Raw genomic sequence first — 27,980 nt, 5'->3', positions numbered from 1 at the left:
TTTTAAAAATAGGACACTTTATTTCTCCATACACTTTAAAACTTTCAATATTCATTTTATCCCAAATTTGTGGCAGGTGACTTTGTATTTACAACACAAATAATTTTCAGTAAAAAATAAAAAAACACGCAGAAATGTCATATTACCAAAATGTTTACAGCTGAAATTATCTATTACAGAATGTTGGAGTGCATTCACATGACCTGAAGACACTATTGCATTTACATTTACAGATCCACATAGTCTGCTAGCAGCAGTTATTTTCTTTGCATTTTGATTGCTTTTGTTCCAAAAAAGCTTTTTTTTCTTTTCCTTTTCCTTCTTAATCTGTGATAAAACGAAACTGAGATCCTCCTGCTGAAGTACACTACACCTATTAAATATTTTACTTGTGTTTTACAGTTTCAAAAGGCACTGCAACCTTAACAATTTTACACAAATATTGTACAACTTATTACAAGAATACATTTTTCACATACAACAACATCGATTGTACACATACACACCTTAAATGGCACACTTCACTTCATATACTATATATACTCGAAAACTATATATTTCATATTAACTTCTTTTTTAATTAATATACAAATTATAGATTTCTGTGTATTATACAAATTTCATTTTACATATACAAAATAAACCATAAAATTTACAAGTTTTCTCCCATTCGTTGCCAATCTGTATCCATAGTAAGATACACATTTGCATTAGGCTGACGATATAAAATGAAAGAGAAATAAAATATAAAATCTTCTTAAAAACAAGGTATCACAGATTGAGTACCACATGAAGTGGGGACGGGAGGGGAGCTCAGAGTCTTTCAACTACAAGAAGTTGACCTGTATTTCTGTTGCTCTGTGTATGAAATGTCATTTGTGTGTTCTTGTTTGACACTCTTCCCACAGCTTTGGAATTCAGTAATAGCTAACATAGCCAATATCTACAGATCTTTTGCATTAATGCAACAAATGAGATTTCTTAGAAAATTCACTGCACATTCTTCTAAAGTAAAAGTTCACACACAAAATGGAGTAAATAGTAAAGGTAATTTTTGATTGTAAAACTTTTTGGTTCACTAGAACACTGGAATTTCTTTACTGTTTCATTTTGTACTCAACACACTCCCTAAAATGATGACTCTTAGACTGTGAAGATTTGTACAACTGCAAAGGAATGTAATATGTTATTGTTTCCATTTTCTATATTAATCAATCTGAGATTTGTAATTTGTCTTCGCACCCACTTACATGTTTTATAATTGTCAGAATATTTAAGTTTCTTCTTCTCAAAATAGACTCATTCACACATCAAATAACAAGGCACACGCACAGTCCACACTATCTTTCTTCAGAAAATTGGCACAGCAACTGGGAGCCACTCTGTGTTGCGGGAGGAGTGACACAACTGGTCTTCATGACACTGTCCGCCCCTCCTCAGACCAGTGTTCCCTGAGGGTCTGGGAGGGACGGTGACCGTCAGACAGTCGTCTCATTGCGTCGTGCAGGCTTCAGAGGTTGAAGTTCACACTGCTGCAGTCGGTCAAAGTCATTGTAGTATTCGTGATCTGATTCTTCCTCAGATGACTTTTGCTGTAGGACAAACGGCCGCTGAGGATTTGGTCGAGGACCTGTAGTTCCAGTATCTGGTATACCTAGTGTGTTTGGTGCTCCTGTTGCTGCATCATTCACTATGTGGTATTCAGGGTTGTCAACACTTGTTTTTGCAATGAAATTTGGGTATGTTGTTGCAAATCCGCCATTGCACAAATCAGTCGAATCTAGAACAAAGATGACAAACAGTTATTTTATTATGTATAGCACATATAAAACAGTTCTTCTAGTAACTAAAAAAAGGCTCTTTGTGAGAATGAAAGAAAATTTAAAATACTGCGTCATTCACTGATTTGCTATTGCAAATTATGTACATTTAAAAACTTTTATGTGTGTTTTAAAGTGTGGCCTATAGTTTTGCTTATGAAATTTTTCCTTCATGATTTAAAGCTGCAGATTAATTTTTTTTTTCCAACATATGTCAAACAAAGGACACTCCAAGTTGGAATAATAGAATTAGGATCACGACAGATTGTCATACACTGTAAAAATGATCTGTTGAGTTACAGACAGGAACAATGAAATGACTGTAGCACATGTAGCTATCAGCCAAAGTCTTCCACAGCAAAGAAAATATACACACATTCACACCGACAAGCACACCTCGCCGTGCACCACTCAGCCGTCACCACTGACAGCTCTGACTGGAATGTGACTGTCATGTTAATAGCAATCTGGAGTGAGGTGTGGAAGGGGGAAAGGCAGCGGGGTATTGAGGGAGGGGGGGGGGGGGGGACAGGGAAGCTTGCCTGTGTGTGTGTGTTTTCTTTGGTGAGGAAGGCTTTGGCCCATAGCTACATGCGCAATAGTCTTTTCATTGGGTCTGTCTGCAACTCAGTGGGTCTTCATTATTGTGAGTAACTATCTATCCTATTCCTAACATTGTTGTTATTCCTAAGATATATTTTATTTAGGCATTGCAAATATGTTACATTGTACAGTGAGAGGTCTAACAAACGGCTACTTTGAGATTTCCGTATCATGCAAAATATTTAGTGTTCATTTTCTAAGTCTACGCAACCATGGAAGGCAACAGAATCCTACAGAGTCCTAAGGCACGTGTCAATTAAAGGAAATATATTGCATATGAAGCAGCTAAGAATAACAGCACGAGAAATGTTGTGGCCTCCTTACATATCATAATTCACTATTGAAGCAAGGTAATAAGTGTAAGTATAAGCATGTGTGACTAGGTGTGAGCAACAAGTTACAGCAGGTGCAACCACTGACTTTACTATAGCATTATTGTTCCATCCCCTGACATGAGATAAAGTAATTTTCAACACCTATGGAAAGGACATATCCTTTTATTTATGGGTTCATACTCCAGCAGGAGGAACCTTCAAGTTGTACAGTATTTTGTTTTAGAGCAGAGGAAAAGAAATAGTCAGTCAGCAGATACACCCTACATTTTGTTTTTGACTAAATAAATGTTTAAACTTTTAATATAACAGTACAACTCCACCACTGCCGGTCCCAAGTCCGGGGCCTCATTTCGCAAGTGATGAGGAAGGAGGAGGGGGAGGAGTAACACCTCGTTAAAAAGAAACCTGGGTCCATCTGGCTCCGGATGGTAGCACCCTGTAAGGCCCCCTGCCTAGGGTTACTAGGTGAAACCTGGTCAACGGTCTCAAAGGCGGAAGAGGAAGTTCAGATTTCCAACGGCGGAGAGAGCGGAAGAACTACCTCCAGGACCCACAATCGTGGTTGTACATTTTGTGGCCTTTGGGCCACACCCAAAATAACTTTCATCAATCATGGAAGTGTGTGATGTAAACTATTTTACCCCAGGTGGACGATCCACCGTATGCCAGTACGTCAGCAGACATTCGGATTCTGGGGAGTCTGCAACATTGCACAAAGACAAGTCGAAGTGTCTTGGAATCTCATCCAAATTTCAATATAGGCAATCAACGTACCTAGCAACTTTCAATGCAAACTCATTGTTGAAAACCGGAAAACTAAAACATCTAACAGATACGCTAAAGAACCACAACATACTCATAACAGCCATTCAAGAAACACGATACATTCCGAAGATTTTAGTATATACAAAGGGGAAGTGAGACCGAGAGTAATGAAAAATGTACCACATCTTGGTACAGCCTTTATAATCAACAAACAAATCTTGAACTCAATAGTTGGCTTTGATTCCCAATCAGAAAGAATCTCAAGTCTTACATTCACAAGCACAAACAAAATCTACACAATTGTCAATGCACATGCCCCTATAAATGAGGATAACAGGAAAAACAAAGAAAAAGTGGAGGCCTTTTGGAATCATCTAGATGACATTATTCAGAAAATTCCAGATAAAAACATCATCATTCTTCTTCGAGATTTTAATGCACAGATGGGTAAAGAAAAAAGATATAAGAAAATAGTTGGAAAATATCCTGCACACAAGAGAACAAACAGAAATGGTGTGAGACTAATAGAACTTTGCCAAGCACACAATTTAATTCTTAAATCCACAGCTTTCAAGAAACTACCACGAAAACAAAAAACATGGGTATCCCCAAATCCTAGCCTTTGGGAATTTCAACTTGATCATGTGGCAATTAAGAAGATTTCTAGCAACAAAATCATGAACATTAGGGTACTCAGGGGTGCAAACTTGGATTCAGACCATTACCTTTCTAAAATTAAGTTCAAAGTCATCCCAAACAGGAAACGCAGCATGAAACAAATTAAGGGTCAGAAGTATAGCACAGAAAAGATATTAAAATCAGATGAATTCACAAAAGCAACAGAAACCATTCAGACACAAAACTGGGGGGATATCAAGGAAAACCTCATTACTACAGCTGAACGGATAGCACCTAACAAAAAAAGTAAAAAACATGCCTGGTGGTCGCTGGAATGTGATGCCCTCATTGAAACGAGAAAACAGGCATGGCAAAATTGGCAATCACAGAAAACAGAAGAAAGTAGACTGAATTTCATTACAGTTAGAAAACTGGTAGATAAAAATATAAAAAGGATTAAGAAGACACATGAAAACAAAACTCTCCTCCAAATAGGTGAAGAATTTGCTAAAAACAACACAAGGAGCTTTTACAGAACTTTCAGACAAAGGTTATCAAGATACTAAGCACCCACCCTCCAATTTCGAGATGTAAATGGAACCATCGCTCACAACAACACGGAAAACTGCAAAATACTAGCAGGCTACTTTGAGAAACTCTTGAATTGTGAACCCATCCTTGAAAAATTTGAATCCATTCCAAACAACCGTGAGAAGCCGGATTCAGAACCACCGACGACTGAAGAACTACAGAAGGTCATCTCAGAACTTAAAAACAACAAGGCGTCTGGAGAAAATCAAATAGTGGCCGAACTATGGAAAAAGGCTGACAAAAATGCAGTTACATCCCTAAAGTGTGTTTTCGATCAAATCTGGAAAGAAGAAGAGATCCCCGCAGAATGGAGAACAGCTCTCATCCACCCTATCCACAAGAAAGGTTTGAAGACAGACCCCAACAATTACAGAGGAATATCACTGCTGGATATAACGTACAAGATTCTTTCTAAAGTCCTTTTGAACAGGGCAGAGCCGCAATTGGATCCGCAAATCGGGGAATACCAGGGAGGTTTTAGAAAGGGTAGATCATGTTCGGAACAAATACTAAACCTCAAAAACATCATGGCTTACCAAAAATCAAGGGCAAAGACATACGTAATCTCCTTCATTGATTTCAAAAAAGCATATGATTCGATTGATAGAGAATCTCTGTTATCAGTCCTGGAAGAAATGGGTTTGGATAAGAAAACAACTAATATTATAAAAGCGACCCTTACAAATACATTTTCGAAAGTTAAATTTATGGGCGAACTATCGGAACCCTTTGAAATAAAAACGGGAGTGCGACAGGGTGATGGGCTCTCACCGTTGCTGTTCAATTGTGCTCTTGAGAAAGTAGTCAGAGAATGGAACACAAATATTAAGAGTGGTATAAGACTGGGTTGCAAAAAGAAGAACCTTAAAGTAAATTGCATTGCTTTTGCAGATGATATGGCCCTGTTTGCTGAAACAATGGAAGAAGCATGGGAGCAAATCCTTGAACTAAAGAAACAAGCAGCTAAAATTGGTCTTCACATCTCCTCTGAAAAAACTAAGATATTGACAAACATCAAGCACTCATGTAAATACCTCAAAGTTCAAGAACAGAAGATTGAAATAGTAAAAGAATTCAAATATCTCGGAGAATGGATTACTTGGAATGCTGGGGAAAGCAAAGCAATGGAATCCAGAAAAAATAAACTTGAATTGGCCTTCCAACTAACAAAAAATACATACAACAAAAAATCCCTTTCATGGGGGTCCAAAATTACACATTATAAGACAGTGATTAAGCCAGAAGCACTGTCTGCAGCAGAAACACTTAACATGAATTTCAAAGGCCAATTGGAGAAACTTGAGATAAAGGAAAGAAAAATTTTAAGAAAAATCATTGGGCCAAAATTTCAAGACAATAAGATTATATACATCAAAAATGAAACTCTCTACAAGAAAATTGAAAAACTTTCAGATTCTATGCGAAAAAGGAGAATAAATTTTTATGGTCATCTTCTCAGAATGAATTCCAACAGATTAACTAAACAAATCTTTGACTTCCGTAACCGAAAAACGAAGCCCAACTGGTTTAAAGAAACTGAGAAAGACCTAGTGGAATTAAATATTTCAGAAAATTCACTTATTGATCGAACTGCTAAATTAATTACTAAAGATGAAAACATAAGGTTCCAAGACAAATCCACACAAAAGTCCAAATCCTTTATCTCGGAAGAAGAGAGGAGAAGAAGATCAGAAAGAATGAAGAAATACTGGGCCCTAAGAAAAGAACAACACACAAAGAAATGATTGATCCAGCGTACCCCAAAGAGGGTGAAACGATAGAAGAATAACAGTACATTTTATAATGCATAACAATAAGTACCAGTTTTGAGTATTATGTGCTTCTGGTTAAGTATAAGGGGTAGATCAAATTTTAATTAGGAATTTCACATTTCAAATATTTTATGTATTTTCAGCTCCTAATATTACAGTAAAATCATTATGATGATTTTCATTTATGCTGTTTTTTCAGTTACATGACAGATTGTTACAGGTAACATGTTTAATACAACTGAAACATTATTTTACTTGTCAGATAAGATGTTAGACACTGTATAGCTTACTAACTTATGTAGAAAACAGTGGATCCCTACCTGTTGACATTTTAGAATCACTTATGAGGTCAACATAATTAGTTGCACCCTGATTCTGTTGTGGAGATGGCATCAGATAGTCGTCATCATCAAGAGGTAGATCAAGCTTCATGCCGCCAACTTGTGCCTCCCTCTTGTTCTGATCATAGTCATCCTGTAGCCCATCACACTCTGCAAAAGAATGAAATAGATCACATGATACATTTGAAATCAGAGATTAAAATTATACAGGGAGTCTCTAGTATGAGCCATGAGGAACACTGCCTCTGATGTTCTGGCAAATATTTGAAATTTTGTTTTGCAGTGTATAGCTGGAGACAGCCCAACAAACACTGCTCATGTCCTTCCTGTGATGCCCATTGTCAATGTAAAGTGTTGGTTTGTTTCCCATTATGAGTGAAATGATTTTTAAAGTGGAATTTTATGTGCCCATTCAATTGAGTGGACCCAAAACAGTCTAGTGCAATATTTGTTTCATCAGTAAAACACAAAGAACAACCTCTACTCCTGCAGCAACAGCACCACCAGTTGCTGTTCAGTTGCTGCTGGAGTACCAATTATTCTTTGTGCTTTACTCTCCCTTTTAAAACAGATCAATAAAATGAATAGACTTATTTGAGACTGCTCAATCAAATAGGAATGTAAAATTCCACTTCCAAAATGATTTTGCTCATATCAGGAAACAAACCCATGCTTTTCATCAACACTGGGTGTTGTACGAAAGATGTTATGAGCATTATTTGCTTGAGCTGGCTCCAGCTACACACTGCAAAAATGAAACTGCAAATATCTGCCAAAACACCAGACAAAATGTTCTGACTAGTCTTAGGGGAGACACCCTGAAGATTTCATCCAGCCTTGTAGTAAATCATGAATTTCGGAGAACATCTGATTGCATAATGTGCTCAGGATGAAACTGTAATTTGGTTTCTTATCAAAAGTATATTTCATCCTATGAGTAAATGTAATGCATGGTTTTTTCTTCATTCATCATTGAAAATTTTTGTGCTGCTGCTATGAAAGTAAGATTGGCAGCAATAGTTCACAACAGAACCTCATTTTTTTGCTGATGTGGACTGAACATACTAAGCAGTATAAGAATAGAAACTAAATCACTGACTGAAGCCAAATCCACTCTAGGCCAGTTTTTACTCTCTAGTTTATTTCTTTTGTTGTCCACCCATTTCTTGTCAACATATTCTCTACACATAAAAACTCGTGAGCTGTTTCCATGACTCCATAAATGTTAATTTGAACTATTTTTGTCTGTCAGCATGTTGGTTATGCTTTATCTTTCTGTAGTTTATTTTCAAGTTACATTCAAATTTGCTCCATCAATTTTCATCTACAAATCAGTGGTGGTTCAAGTGTGATACATGAAAATATATTTTATTTCTTCATTTCTCCTCTTTAAGGATGTGAAGGATTCCCTCAAGACTGCTCCAAAGAGTTTAGGTAATATACGCTCAACTTGCCTGAGTCCTATTGTAATTCTAAATTTCTCACTCTTCTGACAAGGTCTAATGGAAGCTTGTAGTGACCCCTGCTCGCTGGTCACTCCACACTAACCAGTCAGCAATGTCGCGAACGACCAACGCCGGAAGACTGCCCTCTCCAGTGGCCAGTCAGCCTCTACCTACCGCAGTGTGAGCATCGGAGTGTGTGCGGTTGTCAGAAGCAAGCTGTATGTAGTAATCATGTTAATACTGTTGTAGATCAGTTTGTATTGTAGACGATCGAGGAAGTAAGGTATCAGTGCTCTAAAGTGAAGCATACAGTTAATAAATACTTACAAGCTATAGCACTGATCTGTATATTCTTCAGTATACTAATGTTGTATCAATGCATTTTACAGGTTTTTTTTATTTATTTACAGATTTTCTGTTTTTGAAGTAACACATTCTGCTGTACTGTGTAATAGTATCACAATGCTTTGTTACTGTACATTCCATAATGTACACATTACTAACTGAAGATTAGACTGATAGACCACAATAGTCACATATTTCCTTGCACTTGAGACAAGAGAGACAATGTTATTTTCAGCTTTGTGGAGTGTGTGTTAGTGAAACATATAGCAAAACTGCATTGCTACGAAAGGAGAACATGGAAATAGTTTGCGCAAGACTGTTAGTGGTACGCAGTTGTTCTTACCCCGTGTACCAAGCATCTTGAGTGGGTCACTACAGTATCTAGAGGAGTCGGTAGATGTCGAGTTGCTGCCACTGCTCCCACCTGGGATTCCGTTGTTCGCAGTGCTGGGCTGACACTGTACAGTGGGAATGTGAGCGCCTGCCACATTTTGACCGTAGCACCGCACGAGCTCTCGATCCCAGTTGTGTCTGTTTTGTGGTGTAGGAGACTCTGGCGTCCAGCACTTCGCATCCCCAGGCCCACGACTGTGAGAATGAGGAGCTACATTGGAAACGCCCATGGACCCTGCAACTGGATATTCTTCTGCATCACCTACTGATGATGCCGGCTCTGGGCTTTCTGTAGTGGCAGGTAGGTGCTTGTCATCCTGTCAGAATACAAAACAAATTAGTTCTAATATGGGAGGAAACAGAAACAGAAACTTTATAAAATTATGATCAGAATAACTGAGGAAAAAACCTTGCATCTAATTAGAATAAATGAAAAAGGATTTCCAAATTCTTGAATGAAAATCTCAATAAATAGAAAATGTTTTAAGCACATAAAATTCGATATTTATTTAGAAATAGCATTAGCTACTATATAATCCTTCCAGATTATGCCCGATCCTCTTTAAGGCTAGTGTAAAGTAGCTGCCTAAAAAAGTTAACAATATACCTATTCTAAACTTATACCATTTCATTCTCTTTTTGCTTATGTTCTAAACCAGTCATTCTGTGGTTTCACTATTTTTAATCACTGCCACCACTACCACCACCACCACCACCACCACCACCACAGGTATCATTAACTAAGATGATGATGTCACCTAATGACAGGTGATAAAAGAGGCAATGTGTTTCTATATGTGAGCAACAGTGAAATTTATCATCTTGGTTATCACAAATAGTTGAGCATTTCTTTGAATATCTTTTTATTTCTCAGGTGCAGGTCGGGGTCAGACCTAATAGGAAAGCTTAATTTGGTGTGAGTTCTCAATGCCCTCAATAAAATTTATAATCTTTGTTTGAGTGTTTGTTCAGAGTATGTTGCAATTTCCAGGCTGTGGTTATGGTGGGACACAGGAACATAGGTCCCACATCCCCGAATACAAAGCAGATTTCAGATATGTATTGACGTGAGAATGTGACAGTAGTCCTTCGTTTTTTCTTACAACCATGTTGTCTGTCCATGGCTCTCTCGCTGGCTGTTTAGAACTGGCAGCTGACGCACCCCGTTTCATTCCCATCATCTCTCACGGTGAGTGTTGATAATATTGCTGCACAGAAGGTGTAAGTACGCCACTGGCCCTATGTAGGCTTTTACAATCTCCTGCAGAAATTTATACTATTGTTGAATGTTTGTCCAATTTTAAAGTCATTTCAATTCCAACTACAAATGCATTGTGGCAATTTGCAATTTACAATTTAAATATGGTAGACGTTCATAAAAATCCAAGGTACACAATGTATATTCCAGTGGTTAGCAACAATGCAAAATCTGCTTCCCACTCATCACTCCCATCTCCATGTTCATCCTAGTTCTCAGCCTGGTGTTACTGTTTCCCATCCAACCCTTCTGAACTCTTCAAAATAAATCTGCATATGACCTCAATTGCCTTAGCTGCATCCGTAAATGTAAGACAACCCCTATATTAATCTATTACATGCACAAAAAATCATTGAATTCAGCAGCAACAGATCAATCTATGAATGGAAGATGATGCTGTACACTTCATTCATAAATTTATGAAAAAACCTTGTCTTATAATTGGGTAAATTTGGTACATTATTGTCTATCTATTGATTATGGATAAGCTGATGCATCTAGAAAATTGTTTGTGAGATGAAGAAGAAATTTAATACTAAGAATGACTGATAAAACTGCATATTGAACCTTAAGAAAGCTATGATGGTACCATAGTTTATTATACCAGTAAGCAATAGTTTACTACTCCCACCCTTTCACTTCATTAAAAGCATGTTATGTTATCATAGCTCACCTGCTGAACTGAATATGATGGCAGTTTCATAAATCTGTCACCAGGAATGACAAGAAAACGGCCAGGATCTCTTGCCATGTTGGCAAATTCTTCTGCTAATTCCTTGAATGATGGCCTGCTGTCAGCATCCAGAAGCCAGCAACGGATCATGCTCATGTACACCTCAATGGTGCATATGGGCGGCTGAGGAAGTCGCTCACCCTTTTCCAGTAACTCCGGCACATCACGTGCAGCTATATTTTCGTAAGGACGCCCACCATATGTTAACAGCTCCCACACAGTCACACCTGCAAAACACATGGAGTGTTAGAAGTCTCTGGTTCCTTCTAACATTATAAACAGAACATTACAGTAATTTTTTGGATCTGGGTTCATTGTGGAGTTCTCTGTCTACAACAACGGCATTCAAGTTGTTGTTGTTATTATTATTATTATTATTATTATTATTATAGTCATTTCCAGCAATATTATAATTAGTGCATTAGCAGTGATGTTACATAAGTACTACTACGTGCATAGACCAGCATATGTAAATAACAGAATACCAACATTGTTATTGAGTGTCCAGTTCTTAATTTCTAGTAGTCTTTATCATGTTTACAATAAGATTCCACTTTTATGTATTCTTTTTAGGTACTCCTTGGCGTTTAAAAAGATGACGATGATAATAATAATAATAATAATAATAATAATAGCAATAATAATAATAATTGTACTAATGACTTTCTACAAAGTACACTCCTGGAAATTGAAATAAGAACACCGTGAATTCATTGTCCCAGGAAGGGGAAACTTTATTGACACTTTCCTGGGGTCAGATACATCACATGATCACACTGACAGAACCACAGGCACATAGACACAGGCAACAGAGCATGCACAATGTCGGCACTAGTACAGTGTATATCCACCTTTCGCAGCAATGCAGGCTGATATTATCCCATGGAGACGATCGTAGAGATGCTGGATGTAGTCCTGTGGAACGGCTTGCCATGCCATTTCCACCTGGCGCCTCAGTTGTACCAGCGTTCGTGCTGGACGTGCAGACTGCGTGAGACGACCCTTCATCCAGTCCCAAACATGCTCAATGGGGGACAGATCCGGAGATCTTGCTGGCCAGGGTAGTTGACTTACACCTTCTAGAGCACGTTGGGTGGCATGGGGTACATGCGGACGTGCATTGTCCTGTTGGAACAGCAAGTTCCCTTACCGGTCTAGGAATGGTAGAACAATGGGTTCGATGACGGTTTGGATGTACCGTGCACTATTCAGTGTCCCCTCGACGATCACCAGTGGTGTACGGCCAGTGTAGGAGATCGCTCCCCACACCATGATGCCAGGTGTTGGCCCTGTGTGCCTCGGTCGTATGCAGTCCTGATTGTGGCGCTCACCTGCACGGCGCCAAACACGCATACGACCATCATTGGCACCAAGGCAGAAGCGACTCTCATCGCTGAAGACGCTGCGGTCCGGTCCCAGGTCGACGGGCACGTGCACCTACCGCCGACCACTGACGACAACATCGATGTACTGTGGAGACCTCACGCCCCACGTGTTGAGCAATTCGGCGGTACGTCCACCCGGCCTCCCGCATGCCCACTATACGCCCTCGCTCAAAGTCCGTCAACTGCACATACGGTTCACGTCCACGCTGTCGCGGCATGCTACCAGTGTTAAAGACTGCGATGGAGCTCCGTATGCCACGGCAAACTGGCTGACACTGACGGCGGCGGTGCACAAATGCTGCGCAGCTAGCGCCATTCGACTGCCAACACCGCGGTTCCTGGTGTGTCCGCTGTGCCGTGCGTGTGATCATTGCTTGTACAGCCCTCTCGCAGTGTGCGGAGCAAATATGGTGGGTCTGACACACCGGTGTCAATGTGTTCTTTTTTCCATTTCCAGGAGTGTAGATATACAATGACAGAAGCTATATTTGAAATTTTGTTACTACATGATTACTCCAAAAGATCAACATAAGACAAGTGCCAGCACCAAATATTTTTTAAAGCAATATGATTCTTCATGAAGGTATGAAATCTTGTCAAAAGTTGAAACAGTGACCTGTGATGAGATACATATTGGAACTACAAGCAGCACATGATCTTTTTAAATATTAATCATCGTTCATTTTTTGACAAGTGTTGGTAAGAAAACGTGAGAAATGGAAAGAAGAATGATTCGCCTGTTTTCAGGACAATGCATCAATAGAAACAGTATTATTAATATCAAATTTATCATCATCATCATCATCATCATCATCATCATCATTATTATTATTATTATTATTATTATTATTATTATTATTATTATTATTGCTAAATTGTTATATGTGCAGACATGCTGAGTACCTACCAAATGCCCAAACATCACTCTTATGCGTGAATATTCTGTGTTGGATGCATTCAAGTGCCAACCATTTAATGGGCATCTTTCCTCCAGCTGCTTTGTATTCATCTTCATTGATCCTCAGCAGCTTAGCAAGACCAAAATCTGTAATCTTTACGCAGTTTGGATTCTGTACTAGAACATTCCTTGCTGCCAAATCACGATGAACAAGACGTTTCTCTTCTAAGTAAGCCATACCTGTAATTTGAATTTGTGACGGTTAATTATATAAAAATGGTATTTCACATCATAACATATACTGACAAATGTCCTTATTGTCTCCTCTGTTTTATAAATGCTGTTGTCTCAAATACTAATAAAATGAAATCCTACATAAAAATAGGGAGAAGATGCCAACATTTGCACTTATAAGTGCATTTAAATAAAGCACATATCACTGAATTAATTTCTATTCCCAGGGTACTATCCTTAAATGTAAATTGCATTTTGGTGGGGGTTTGTCAGTAATTTTTGTAGCCTGTGTCTGTCATCATATCCTTAACACTGACTTCAGTAGAACCATCACATGTTCCACTACTGTCAAGAGCCATTGAGGAGATGGTATGTACTACTATTCATATAAAAAAAAAAAAAAACACACATGTGAAGTACAGTGCTTTAAATCTCTAAACCATCAATTATAACATGATCATGAAAGACGATATTCTATTTGTCAGATCATTGGCCCTTATCTCGAGTGTCAGAACTAGTAATAAATGTTAAGTGTAGAACAGTGTAAATTTAACCGCTGCAAAATATGACAACTGAAAATGGAAAGGAAATGCAGAAGACAGGAAAAAATGTAGAAACTTTTCACAAAAAAAAAAAATATTCCAATTTCAATTCCTGTTTCCGCAACTGATAATTATTTAATTTTGAAATGTTAATGACATTTTAGTGAAAAGGGAACTCATTTCAAAACTGACATAACTTTCATTTTATGCCATAAAAATAAAATGGGTTTTTCTTACACTGTGCACTGTTTTAAGGTTACTTTCAAATACGAGTGGCTTCACAAATGCAGAAACTACTTGTGTATCAATCTCCTGACTTCTGTGTTAGCATATTTTTTAGAAGCTTCAAGTGGAACAGAACAGGCTCTGACAGAAATGGTGTAACCATAGCACATGGCACCTCTTAATGACTACACAAGACACCTGATGAATTTTTTGTGTCAGTACATCCTTGTGACATTAGCATTTGATGTCTTTAATTGTAATCCTGATTAGCACAGTCCTTCCCTAAATTAAGTTCCTTGTGGTTCCTCTGAAGCAAGTAATCAAAAAAATTAGAAGTAAATTCCGCTTCTATCATCAAAACTTTATCAGTTACTTATCATTTATGCAGTCAACCACAACACTTATATTGCCAATGAGAGATGTTACAAGTAATTCTCAATGTAGTTTGAGAGGATGCACTGGTGAAATCAAACAGTTGGAGAATATGTGGATCCTTAAACTTTCTCAAATCTTTCATAGTGATCCTTCACAAAAGCGATAATGTGCAAGTACAGATCTAATGAAAGAACATGTAGAAAATGTTGGGTCTTTATCTTAATTGGTAAAGAAAGAAAGAAGAAAACATTAACATAATTCTATAAAATTTTCATACAAACCTCTGGCAATCTGTGTGCACCACGTCAGCAGAGGTTTAGAACCAATGCGATCCCTGTTGTTGCGCACATAATCAAGCAAACAACCTAATGGCATCAGTTGTGTCACAAGCATCATTTGTTGAGCTAAACAAACTGCAAGCAGTTGCAACAAGTTTGGATGCTCAACTGATGCCATGATGTATGCTTCTTCCAGAAAATCCTTGTTTGTATTTGCACCTGTCCCTTCACGCAATACTTTTATTGCTACAGGAATTTTTGTGTTTTCACCTTCTGGTACCCATACTCCCTGCAAGCAAAACAGTTTTATAGGCAATTTAATTAATTACTTTCTTAACCGTTCTCAACTTGTAATTCATCCACTTTACTTGAGCATCAGGCACATTGATAATCACTGGGGGCATCATTTTGACATAATCACAGGTTTAATCTATGGGACAGATCTAAAACATCTTTAAAATACAAAGAAGCAAAATATATTGTTTTTCATAAAACAAAACTCTTTGTTGAAGTGTGGGTTTGATTTTCACTATTTTTATAGATCACAATAAAAGTGATATTAAATTCCTGAGCACATTTAGTACCTTATAAACTGTTCCAAATGCTCCATATCCAAGAACGCCCCCTCTCCTCATCTCTGCCTCTTTTATTATTCTAAGCTTTGCAAGGTTTGGTTTGACACTTGTGGGACTGAGAGGTTCATTGTCCTCCAACATAACTCTCGTCATTTTCACTGTATCTTCTTTTGCTTTTGTCTTTTTTCGCCACACATATACTATAACTGTCACAAATACTAGGACAATAATGACAAAAATGGTAAATGCAGTAATGATTGTTGTCCATGGCACAGCTTGAGTTCTGTGAAAACAGAAAAAAAACATTTGAGTTAGCTATCTTAAAATTTTATACTAGTGCAAAAATAACATTCTTAAATCATCATACATACTTGTAAGGTGACAAGATCCCTGGGTTTGAAGAACAGTAAGGATCTTGTCCATCAGGAAAGACTTTATGAGAACGTTCTGGAGGGCATGTTTCTGTGCAGTTGAATTGTGTTGTATTATCTGTGGAACTTTCATCCTGGAACAGGAAAGAAGGCAGATTTTCAGTGAGGTGAAACACAAAATTCAGAACTGCATAATTATGTAACTCTTTAGAATCATCACTTCTAATTTTTTTCATTTTTTAAAATATTGTTTCAGAGGACAATTACTGTATTTTCAGTTTTGATTTTCACTGTCAGTCCATAACACACGTATTAAGTGTTGTGAAAATAAGCTACCTTGCATCAGATAAGTCTAATTATTAACTTCCACAAAAGTTACATTCTATTGTAAACAGAATACCTCCATAATTTATTTAGAAAATTTCCTGAATGGATAATAAATCATAAGAAAGTATTAATGTGTCAGCACTCACAATGTACAGCTTGTAGCCATTGCAACGGATGCAGTCAGCAGCAGTGGGACCAGTGCATCCCCGGCACTCCTTTGCACATGGCTCACACACATGCCGTGTATCATCCGGATAGTGGTCTGGAGGGCATTCTTCCTCACATTGTTCACCACGTTTGTATTCTTTGCACTCCTGACACACCTGTGAACAAAAATTAATTGGAGGTTACAAAAATGTTAAAGGCTACAGCTGTGTTCCCACCAACAGACACAGTATATTTAATCTCTGAAAAATATATTTTTACTGTTTATCACAGCACTGAGATGTTAATATTTTCCTAGAAAACAACCAATGTCATATGGTTGAAAACCTGTATTAAAAAACGTACAAATATACTTCATCCAATAAATTGGATGCCTGATTTCATATGTACAGCATCACAAATTTTCTTGTTTCGAAAGTCATACTTCAGGAAATACCCGTAAGAGGATAAAGGGTTGCGCTTCCAAAACTGTGAACTTTGTAATATTGTGGGAAAGCAATGAATAAGTTGAAACTTACTAACAGGTTGAAACTGTATGTCAGGTCGCGACCTAATGCAGGGCCTTGCCTATAGCTGGTAAAAGCATTGCCCAGAAAAGACAAGTTTCTGGGTTCAAGCCCTGGGGCAGCAAACATTTTTAATCTCTGAGGAAGTTCTAGAACAGCACTTACTCTGGTACAGAGTAAAAGATTCATTCTGCAATTAATGAGTTTTGAGTGTACCAGTCTCTGCTACCCAAGTTCTAGGCTTTACGCACAGGTGAAAATAATTCCATGGTACAATACATTACATAAAACACAGTACACAAATGGAACAAAGAACTTATTTTCTGACACAGCTTATGCTTTGTATTTTGTGTGCAATCCGTTTACTGATGCCCTCCTGACTTTGGAACTACTTAAAAATTGGAAACCAAAGGGCACAATTTGCGTCACATCAGAAACTTTGTTCATAGCTTTAAAGAGTAATGCATTGACAATGTTGTTGTTGTTGTTGTTGTTGTTGTTGTTGTTACATGTGAGGAAAGAGACTCTTTCGGTGACATAATGTTTCAAATACAAAGAATTCACCACCACTACGAACTATGACAACAACAACAACAGCAGCAGCAGCAATGATTAAGCCAAGTCATGTTTGTTCTATGTTCATGTATTTTGCCCTGTCTTCCCTTTTATTTGGCTGACCAGTCTTCTTCCTCCTTTGTATTGCCTTATACTACTGCAGTCATTTAGAAGTTCTTGTTTCTTTCAAAACTGTCTTACATTATTTTCCATTTTTCCTGTATTTCAGTGTATCTTAATTCACATTAAATATGTGTCATTCTTTCTTTGTATTTTAATTTGTCTTCTTATGCAGTAATATGCAGCCTGGTCTCAGAAATCTCATCTCTGCACTTTCTGTCCATTCAGTCTGTCTTTTTAGTAAACATCCAACATTCATATACATACATGCACACATGTCTGTGCTTCCATTACTTTATATAGTGTAGGCAATGCATTTCTTCTGCTACTTTTAAAATGCCTTTTGATGGTACCCCCAAGATTTGTTGGCTGTTGCCAAGTAATTAGTAGTAGGAGACGTACTATGGTATTGGGAGACTGTATGGATACACACACACACACACACACACACACACACACACACACACAGATGCACACCTGTGTGTAGCAACTTACCTGTTCATGGAAGCCATAACTCGTACACTTCTTGCACCGTGGATGACAGTGTCGGCAAATGGCTTTGCCTGCCAGAGTAGCCAGTGAGCTACCCTGTATGTTTGAGATAACCCATTCATGGTAAAAGCCTTCTGGGCAGGACTCATTGCTTGATAGACATTTACCCTACAATGAAAATGTTAACAGTCAAAATTGTGCTCATAGTATCCTTAGAGGACTTTGTTAAACACTGGGAAAAAAATTTGTGTGTCCATATGCATTCCTTGGATTGATCTAAGTATACTCCCCTCTCTTATCACGTTCTAAAGTGTTTCCCATGAACAGTTTTTTTTAGAAATAGTTATGAATACATTAATATCAGAATAACTTAATACTGAATTACATTTATGACCTTTGTATTTATTGAGTGATAATGAAGAATGATTTATGACTAAGCCCAAGGAGAACTAGGTAAAATTTGTTTGTAACATAGCTTTATACTCACCACAGTGAAGTCAGCTGTGACTACTGCTTTTTCACAGGAATTGCAGCCAAGCTTTCCTACATAGTTCCCAGGACCAGTGCAGCCTTCAACACAATTTGAATGACACGGTTTGCATTCCCCATCTGCAGCGTACTTGCTCTTTGGACAACTCTGTACACAGAATGGCCCATCACGTACGTTCTTGCATGCTTGACAGTGATCAGGCCCTGGCCCATGGCATGTAAACCTACATTCATCATGGCAGCGTTTGCACAGTTTTGGGCCTGCTTCATAGATCCTGTAAAACAAGTTTTGTTCTTCAAATTGTTACTAAGCTTTTTGAAAAACGAGGTGCCATATTTTAGTGTGTTTGGGTGGGGAGGAAGAGGGCGGGGGGGGGGGGGGGGGGGTGTAGATTCAGAGCTGTCACGCTATTCAAATATGGTTGTAAGAACAGCTGTAACCAATTCCATTGTAACAGTATCACATTTCTAAAAATTAAGCCTCTGTCAGCTGTTGAACTTATGAACTGTTGAAGCAAAAATGCGAGATTTCCTTAAAAACTAGTACATATAAAAGAAAACCATTTTCAAATTTTTGTGTGGGAACAAATGTAATAATCTATAAGAGACTAAATTTCTTGTCACTTGTTTAAGATTTTTCTGTACATTCCATTATCCCTCCTCCCAATCACACTACTTAAAAAAAGTAAGTAAAGCAGCTAATTATGGATAACAATCTATGTTCATACTCTGCTTTCTTTCAGGTTCAGAAAAGGAAAATGCTGTTGCCACAAAACAAACTCTTTCCTCAAAAACAGAAGTGTGTAGAATAAAGGAAGAAAAAGGGGGGAACAAGTTTACTAGCAGATGTCAATTGTAAATCTCTGACAATTATACCCATCCATCCTGGTGAATTGCCAGAAAAATCATTAAACAACTGTTGACCACAGATCCTGAGATGAAACCCAACAAGTAATACATTAAAAACAAATCTGTTTGTAAATAATAAACTATTCCATATAATATGCCAATGTAGAAAGAATGCATACGGTAAGTAGAAAAATTAACTTCCTTTACTGTCAGGAAGAAATTAGTTTGATCGTTCATTTCTTTTACTTTAAACACCTATAGTAGCAAAGAGCAAGTACATTTTGCTTCCTTTGCCAAAATATAATATTCTATATTTTATTTGAATTTTTTAAAACTTTCTTCATGTTTTCCAAAAATCTATGTCTTAGATACACAGTGGCACAATGAACTTCACATGCACAATAATCTTAACAAAATTGCAGTTGTTTCTCTTGGTTATATACTGGAAAGAAATAAGTCAGAATTAATCCAACATGCCACTTACATTGGTTTCACACTGCAATTCTCAAGGCATAGATCATCAAGCTGAAAATGTGCACAAGACAAACACTGGTTTGGACCAGGACCCCAGCATCCTTCACTTGTACACTCAGCATCACACACTTGCTTCTCTCGTGCTAAAAATAATAGTAAATATACATTATTAGCTGTGTGTAGCAACAATTGTTGTAAGATAAAAATAATATTCGATCTTCAACATTTATATTTCATTATTATGTGGGAGAACAATTACCAGTATTTGAAGGTTAGAACTTTGAACTGGGACACTCTCTCTCTCTCTCTCTCTCTCTCTCTCTCTCTCTCTCTCTCTCTCTCTGTGTGTGTGTGTGTGTGTGTGTGTGTGTGTGTGTGTGTGTGTGTGTGTAAGTCACATAACGATTTTTTTAAAGTAGAATGAAAGTTTCTCTCTTTATGACTGTATAAAGCCTTATTTGTAGAAGTGTGTTTGGTTTTATTTAAAGCATTTTCAATGGTCAGGTTTTTGGCTCCTACGTTAATACGCAGGTGTTTGATTTTTAGCACACTACACTGCATTGCATTCACACACAGTATATTCTCATTTGACTCAAACACTAAAAGGTTATTTCTGATTTTAGGTAAATACTCTTTTCTTATAACAAGACATTCAGTGAACAGAGAAAATTCATTCATTAAATTTTTCTTCTTTCACACTTATCTTTCCAAAATATGATGAGACAATGTACATCTTCATCAAGTACTCTTATTTGAAAATTTTTTTGCATCACATTATATGTTTTCTACTTACCACAGTCACTCTCATTTTTGTTATTCTTGACTTCCACAGAATGTTCTCTTGATTTTTTCACTCTTGACCAATCAATCCCATTTGCAAAACACAAATCTTTATTTTCCAAGATGAAGATGGCACCTGAATTGACCTTCTTCAGTGACTTCAAGCCAAGTGATTTAAGAGAGGACTTTACTATATACAGTGATGAAAAATACTCAGTCAGTGTTCGTCCACCAATAACTTCCAGATTCCTGTTAAAAGTAAAAATATAATTATATGGTTAGAAGACAATATTGTTCAGCAGTACTCGAGTTACTACAACAGTTGTGGTTTAACATTTAACTTAAACTAAAGGATAACAATGTTCATTTCTGAATCAAATGTATGAAAAAGTTAGGATAACATACCTAAAGTAAGAGAGGTCCACAAAATCAGGATGACTGCCTTGTATGTTCAGAAATCCTGTAATTTCTCGCAGTGTACTAAAGACTTCCAATTCACTTGGGTGCATAGGTTTATAACGATCACCAAAGGTGTAATTTGGAAATATTTGTTGAAAACCAGTGAAGGTACCATCCAGAATAGATACTGATCCTTCAATAATAGTACAATTCTGAAATTTCCTAATGTTTCCAGAATGTATTGATTGTTCACCTTCACATTTCTTTGGACAGGGACCTTCACACAAAACACATTCACCATTCTCTGCCTGTAAGAAGAAGAGCCACACATCAAAAAAGTCCTAAAATTCATGCCTCTCAATGAAGATCCACCAGTACACAATCTTATAGCTTGAAATCACATCATACTCGTTCTGTATTGTGTAGTAGTGACTGAGTCACAACTCACCTTTTTATTTGGGGGACAGCTTCTAACACAAGCACCATTATCTTTCAGGAGATGATCAGGGCATTTCTTCACACAAGTGGCACCATAAGCGTATTTTCCATTTGGGTTTTTCTCCCACGAGTAAGTACTGGGATTGTACTTTTGCATTGGCGGGCATTCTTCTGTGCACACACCATCGTCATAAAAATTCTTGCATGCCTATACGAAAGGTAAGATATAATAGCATTATGAGAAATCCTATACTTGATGTAAGATTTGTTTCAAATGGTGCAGGACTATAAGAGTTTTTGTAACATGTTTGCAAACCCATGATTAGTTATTACACTAAGCATCAAATAACAACATTACTTCACAGTTAATTTTCTCTCTGAGTCCAGATCACCAAAATTAGTCTTTAGTGAATAATGATTTATTTACCTCATACACTTATAAGAAGATTACGATACAGGAGATACGTCAAAAATCAGCAATACAATTAAGTTCTATAAACTTACACCTAATGGAGATTGAGCAGTATACTAAAGTTCATTCACTGACAAAAAAAATCCCAAAAACAAGAAATAATTAATGTAGAGTAATGAAATTTTAGGAATACATTTGTCTGAGTAACATGTTTAAGTGTTTAATGTCGCAAGCTCAAAGGTTAACGTAGGCTTGAGAAAAGCCATTGCAAATGTGAAATACTGGTACGTTAATAACCTATACTTGATGTAAGATTTGTTTCAAAGAACAGCATGTTGAATGCTAGATAGAGTTCCATACCTGTTGGAGATGCTTTGACAATGCAGGGACACTTAATGCTGGTCACGGGTGATAATGTAGTTGTCAACCGATCATGTCCAATATGTGCTGGATTGGAGACAGATCAGGTGATCGAGCAGGCCAGGGCAACATGTCAACACACTGTAGAGTGTGCTACAGTAGTGTTGTGTGAGAGAACATTATCCTGCTGGAAAACACCCCGTGAAATGCTGTTCACAGATGGCAGCACAACAGGTCGAATCGCCACACTAATGTACAGATTTGCAGTCAGGGTGCATGAGGTAACCGTGACAGTGCTCCTGTTGTCAAACTAAATTGCACCCTAGATAACAACTGCAGCTCCTGTGTGTCTAGCATGCAGACAGGTCGGTTGCAGGCACTCTCATGGCCTCCACCTGACCAGCACATGGCCATCACTGGCACTGACGGAGAACCAGCGTCTGTCAGGAAACACAACAGACTTCCTCCTGCCCTCCAATAAGCTCTTACTTGACACCACTGAAGTTGCAAATGGTGGTGATTTGGGGTCAGTGGAATTCATGGTATATGGTTTCTAGTGCAGACCTGTGCTTGAAGTAACCTATTTGTAACAGTTTGTGGTGTCACTGTGGTTCCAACTGCTGTTCGAATCGCTGCAGCTGATGCAGTACGGTGCTGCTCTGCCGTACTCTGAACACGACAGTCTTCCCTCTCAATAGTGCCACGTGGCCATCCAGAGCTCAATCTTTTTGTGACTGTACCTTCCCGTGACCACTGCTGCCAGCAATAGTGTGCAGGGACTACATTCCTGCTGAGTCTTTCCCCAGTATCGCAGAACGAATATCCAGATTCCTGTAGCCCCATTACGTGACCTCGTTCGAACTCAAATAGGTGTCGATAGTGACGTCTTTGTCATCTTAAAGGTTTTATAGCCCAACATCAACTCACTATATCCAATCTCACTACCGTTTCAGTGCACATTTAGAGCAAACTTGATTTCTCAGAGACTGGCGTGAAATTTGAATAGACATCATGTTTCAGATGTAGAAATAAACCTACTAACTTTCATTTATCTCATATATCTGCTTCTTGATCTAGGATTTTTTTCTATCATTTGAGAATAAAGTCATATTGTCGTGACACCCTGCTTAATTTATCAGATTATCATTCATGAACCCCCCCCCCCCCCCCCCCCCATTGAGTAGTAACATTTCTGTATCAGCGCTTCATCTAATTTCTTTCTCAGTACACCTAGCTTTTTGGTCAGAAGGTCATCATGTTTCAGCTCAGGAGTCTCCAAACTTTTTAGTCCGCGCGCGGGCCACATTGACTCCTCCACGAAGTCATAAGGGCCAAGATCTATCTAGTGGGATTAAAGCACCCAAGCACTCCATGATCGCCGTAACGTAAGGCTAAAGGAAAGATGAAATCGCAAAAATCTAAGGTTGTGGAAATAGCTAGCACTGAAACGAACTACGATTTTTATTTAATTACATAATTTTGATTGGTAGACGTACCTGACCGATATTCTGGCGTATTGTATCCTGGCGAATTTCACCGACAAACAAGTATGTCATTGCACATTCTGTATGTATTTTACAACATAATCAAAAGAAAGTGAAACCTTGCTTAAGAAGCATCTTCCATAACGATTGAGGAAATACGGAAGCGTCCGATCCCGCCCGTCTGCTTTGACCCATGACGTCACAAATATGGCGGAAACAAAAACAAACACACACACTTTCCACAAGAAGCCTAATGACACTAACGGGACAAGCGTGGGAAATGGGGTGTTTTGGGTGGGGGGGAGGGGGGGGGGGCAAACTAAATATAAACAAATTTAGACGCCTTGCATAGCTACAACGTGTAAGTGAAGACAGCCATGCATGAATACCCACCCACCTCCCCAGGGGTCGTAACCCCTGCAACCCATAGAAGATAAAGATGCTTCAGTAGCTGATTAGTGTTTTTTGTCTTTTTTTAAAAAAAATCTCACGGGATAGAATGAACAGATCAGAAAGATAAATATAATAAACTAAAACAGAAATTGGAGGAAACAGATAATTAAAATAAGTAATAAGCGTTTTTAAATTTAAAAAAAATCTCACGAGATAGAACGAACAGATCAGAAAAGTAAATAAAATAAGATAAAACAGAACCGGAGGCAGCCACACTCAAACCAAACTCCGCGCCGTCATGACGTCACACACAACACCCTTACGTCACGGGTCAAAGCCGACGCGTGGGATCGGACGCTTCTGTCGACCCACGATTGATTACTATGGCTAGTCGCCGAAGTGGCGTCCATTTGAAAGACTTGCACCAGACTCGTGAGTAGAATAAAATGCAAAGAATTTTTTTACTTAATTTTTTCGCCAAACTAGTCTGTTAACCGGCATTTTTTTTTTCACTATCGCACGGGGAATGGTCCGTCTGTTTATTGTGGATAGCCACAAGTTTAACCATGACCTTCCGCTTTGTAAAGATAGAGCTCCGACAATGTCGCGGTGTATTAGTCGCGATAGGCGTCGAAACTCAATTGTTGGCAGTATAGGTCATCATCATCAGTTATCTGCTATATTAGCAGGTCCTTTTCCTCTCCACTTTCTGCGATCCATTGCTTCCTTCTTAAGGCTGTTGTATGTTGTACCGTCCATCATGTCATCCAGTATCTGCAATCTTTCCCTTCCTCGCTTCCTTTTCCCTTCTACATAACAGTATAGGTACCACCTCAAATATTTGGGGGGACCGGTTACCGGGGATGTCCGGCCAGCTAACGCGAGCCGGTTTGCCGGCCCTCGCGGGCCGGTTTTGGCCCGCGGGCCGTAGTTTGGAGACCCCTGTTTTAGCTTATTGAATATTTCCAAGATCATACACTGAAGAGTCTGGGCATATAATTTTAATCGATAATGTTTTTATGCTGTTATTGATGTCACCGGTTCGTCCACCCTCTAGAGAAGCGGTATCGCACTGTTTACTAATGCTAATACGGCGGCTGGGCCGAGTACTTACGAGGCAGTCGCTCTGCTTGGGCCCGGTGCAGCCGCCGGCGCAGAAGAGGTGGCAGCACTCGCGAGGGTTGGTGCCGAAGCAGCGGCCCTGGAAGCACTGTGGGCTGCAGTTCACCTTGGAGAAGCGCTGGCAGTTGTGCGGGCCTTCGCCCCAGCAGCCACGCTCGCAGCTCGCGTCGCATGGCGTGCACTCCCGTGCCGGCGACGTGAAGTTGTACTCGTACACCAGTGTGCAGTTGGTGCCCGTGATGATCTCGTCCCACACGATCGTGCGGATGTGGCACAGGTTGTAGTTGTTGATGATGCCCACGCTACCGGCCAGGATGTCTGCGGGACGCACACACAAATTATTCTCACTACACCCTCTTCTAACATCAATTATATAGGCCAATTATACAGAGCGCTGAAAGACCGAGGCCCTCTCTACTTCGACCATCATCAGTTATTTTGCTCCCCAAATAGCAAAACTCCTTTACTACTTTAAGTGTCTCATTTCCTAATCTAATTCCCTCAGCATCACCCGAGTTAACTCGACTACATTCCATTATCCTCGTTTTGCTTTTGTTGATGTTCATCTTATATCCTCCTTTCAAGACACTGTCCATTCCGTTCAACTGCTCTTCCAAGTCCTTTGCTGTCTTTGATAGAATTACAATGTTGCAACAGGCAATTCATTATGAAAACAGAAAAATCTACGCCAGTGAACATACAGTTCCTAAGTTAAAATATTCTTTACGTGTATATATTTCAATAAGACCATTTTTCACACTGAAAAATTAAATTCCTTTTAATGTCAACTACTTCTCTTATGCTAATGTGTGTGAAATCTTATGTGACTTAACTGCTAAGGTCATCAGTCCCTAAGCTTACACACTGCTTAACCTAAATTATCCTAAGGACAAACACACACACACGCCCGAGGGAGGACTCGAACCTCCGCCGGGACAACCAGCACAGTCCATGACTGCAGCGCCTGAGACCGCTCGGCTAATCCCGCGCGACCACTCTTATGCTAATTTCCTGGGTTATACGGAAATCATCAGGACACAATCTGTGCCCAAAAAAATAGAAGTAAATCGGCAGTGTTTTTTTCAGTGGAGCATCAGGGGGAGGTTCCCTTTTTAATGTTAATATTAGAACACCTTTACTTAGGAGTAATACTGATGAGTGCAGATTCTAGTAGAGTAATAAGTGAAAGCTAACATACAAACAGAGAAAGAAAAGCATCGACGGAATACTGAACAATGTATAATAACACAGGCATCAGAAACGTGGAAAACATGTACGGTTAACAAATAATGCTCGGTAGTCCTCTTGTTTTTTGATGAGAAAACGTGCTGGGTTGTCACTTTCGAAAATCACAAACAAGGAGACAAAAAAATAGTGGTGATAGAGAACACAGGTGCAGAGGAAATAAAATCCCTCGACTTAACAACAGTTGGGCACATTGTTCGACTTGAAGACAGCAAAAGGTTAAAGAAAATTTTTGTGAGAGGTATACCTCTTAAAAGAAGAAAAGGGGAGGTTGGGAAAACAAAAGGCAAAGTGGAAGGAAGAGGACAGGGTAATTAGAGACAGACAGCAAGCTCAGATTGGGGGAGGAAATGTACAGCACCTTTCTCAAAGGAGTCACCCTGACATTTAAAAGCACTCCGTCTTCAGGCTACGAGCAGCCTACCGGGACCATCCGACCGCCGTGTCATCCTCAGAGGAGGTTGCGGATAGGAGGGGCGTGTGGTCAGCACACCGCTCTCCCGGGTGATATGATGGTGGTATTCTTGACCGAAGCCGCTACTATTCGGTTGAGTAGCTCCTCAATTGGCATCACGAGGCTGAGTGCACCCCGAAAAATGGCAACAGCGCATGGCGGCTGGATGGTCACCCATCCAAGTGCTGGCCACACCCGACAGCGCTTAACTTCGGTGATCTCACGGGAACCGGTGTATCCACTGCGGCAAGGCCGTTGCCGGGGAACCTGACATTTGCCATAGCGATTTGGGGAAACCATGGAAGATGTAAATCCGGGTGACCGGACGGGGATTTGAAAAGTCCTTCCGTAGGCGAGTCTCGTGTCTTAGGCTCCCTAGTGAGAAAGAAGATGTAAGGAAAATGTCTGCCAGAGAGGGCAGGCTTACCTCTGAGCGCAGGCATCTCGAGCGAGTGCATCTTGGAGAGGACGACCATGAGGGCGAACTGCTCCTGGTGCACGTTGACCTGGAAGAGCGAGCGGCCGCGGATGATCTGCAGCTCGGGCAGGACGATGCGGCGCACGTCGACATGCGAGATGAGCACGTAGCCGGTGACCTCGCGGATGCTGCTGAGGAAGCTCAGGTCCATGCCCTCGTCCTGCACCCACGTCAGCTCCAGGTTGCCGTCCACGTACGTGCAGTTGGTGTACCGCTCGCGCAGGTTGCGGTAGTGGTGCTCGCGATTCGACGGCACCGACAGACGCCCGTTGGTGCCGATGCAGACTGCGGGGCACACACAAACAAAACGCCGTGTTATTCTCCGGCGAACGACAGCGACGAAGCAGACAGCGGCCAATAGCCCCGTAACTTGGGGGAGCAGCATTCTTTCGAGCCTGTAAAATTACAATGGATGCATCGTCATTAATTAACGGCAGCATTTATGGAAGATCCTCGCATATAGGAGTGTATCAGCAGGTTCATCTTTCTAGATACGTAGGAATCAAATTCCATCTGCGCGAAGGTAACAAAGAATC

General features: G+C 39.4%; 1 protein-coding gene and 1 pseudogene across 1 annotated transcript; both read right to left on the bottom strand.

Moving 5' to 3' along the window:
* Nucleotides 1-27,725, bottom strand: LOC124794767 (epidermal growth factor receptor). The gene is made up of 17 exons (XM_047258391.1): nt 27,394-27,725; nt 25,260-25,585; nt 21,507-21,704; nt 21,065-21,366; nt 20,673-20,908; nt 19,890-20,022; nt 18,555-18,831; nt 18,071-18,235; nt 16,376-16,552; nt 15,903-16,036; nt 15,541-15,814; nt 14,960-15,245; nt 13,312-13,542; nt 10,960-11,246; nt 9,060-9,345; nt 6,825-6,995; nt 1-1,780 (listed from the first exon to the last, which is right to left on the bottom strand). The coding sequence occupies exons 1-17, from the start codon at nt 27,593-27,595 to the stop codon at nt 1,479-1,481; spliced, it is 3,987 nt and encodes a 1,328-aa protein (XP_047114347.1). The 5' UTR covers nt 27,596-27,725; the 3' UTR covers nt 1-1,478.
* LOC124797052 lies at nt 27,110-27,226 on the bottom strand (annotated as a pseudogene).
* Nucleotides 27,726-27,980: the final 255 nt, after the last annotated feature.

This window comes from Schistocerca piceifrons, chromosome 4 (genome assembly GCF_021461385.2).
Source record: "Schistocerca piceifrons isolate TAMUIC-IGC-003096 chromosome 4, iqSchPice1.1, whole genome shotgun sequence".
NCBI lineage: Eukaryota > Metazoa > Arthropoda > Insecta > Orthoptera > Acrididae > Schistocerca > Schistocerca piceifrons.
This window is presented reverse-complemented; position numbering and strand designations above follow the sequence as displayed.

Coding starts and splice junctions, on each gene's coding strand:
- LOC124794767 (XM_047258391.1), bottom strand. CDS start 27,595: ATGGACCTGAGCTTCCTCAGCAGCATCCGCGAGGTCACCGGCTACGTG. Junction 20,023..20,672: donor CAAAAATGAGAGTGACTGTG/GTAAGTAGAAAA, acceptor TATTATTTTTAG/CACGAGAGAAGCAAGTGTGT. Junction 11,247..13,311: donor GAGTGATGTTTGGGCATTTG/GTAGGTACTCAG, acceptor TGTGTTTTGCAG/GTGTGACTGTGTGGGAGCTG.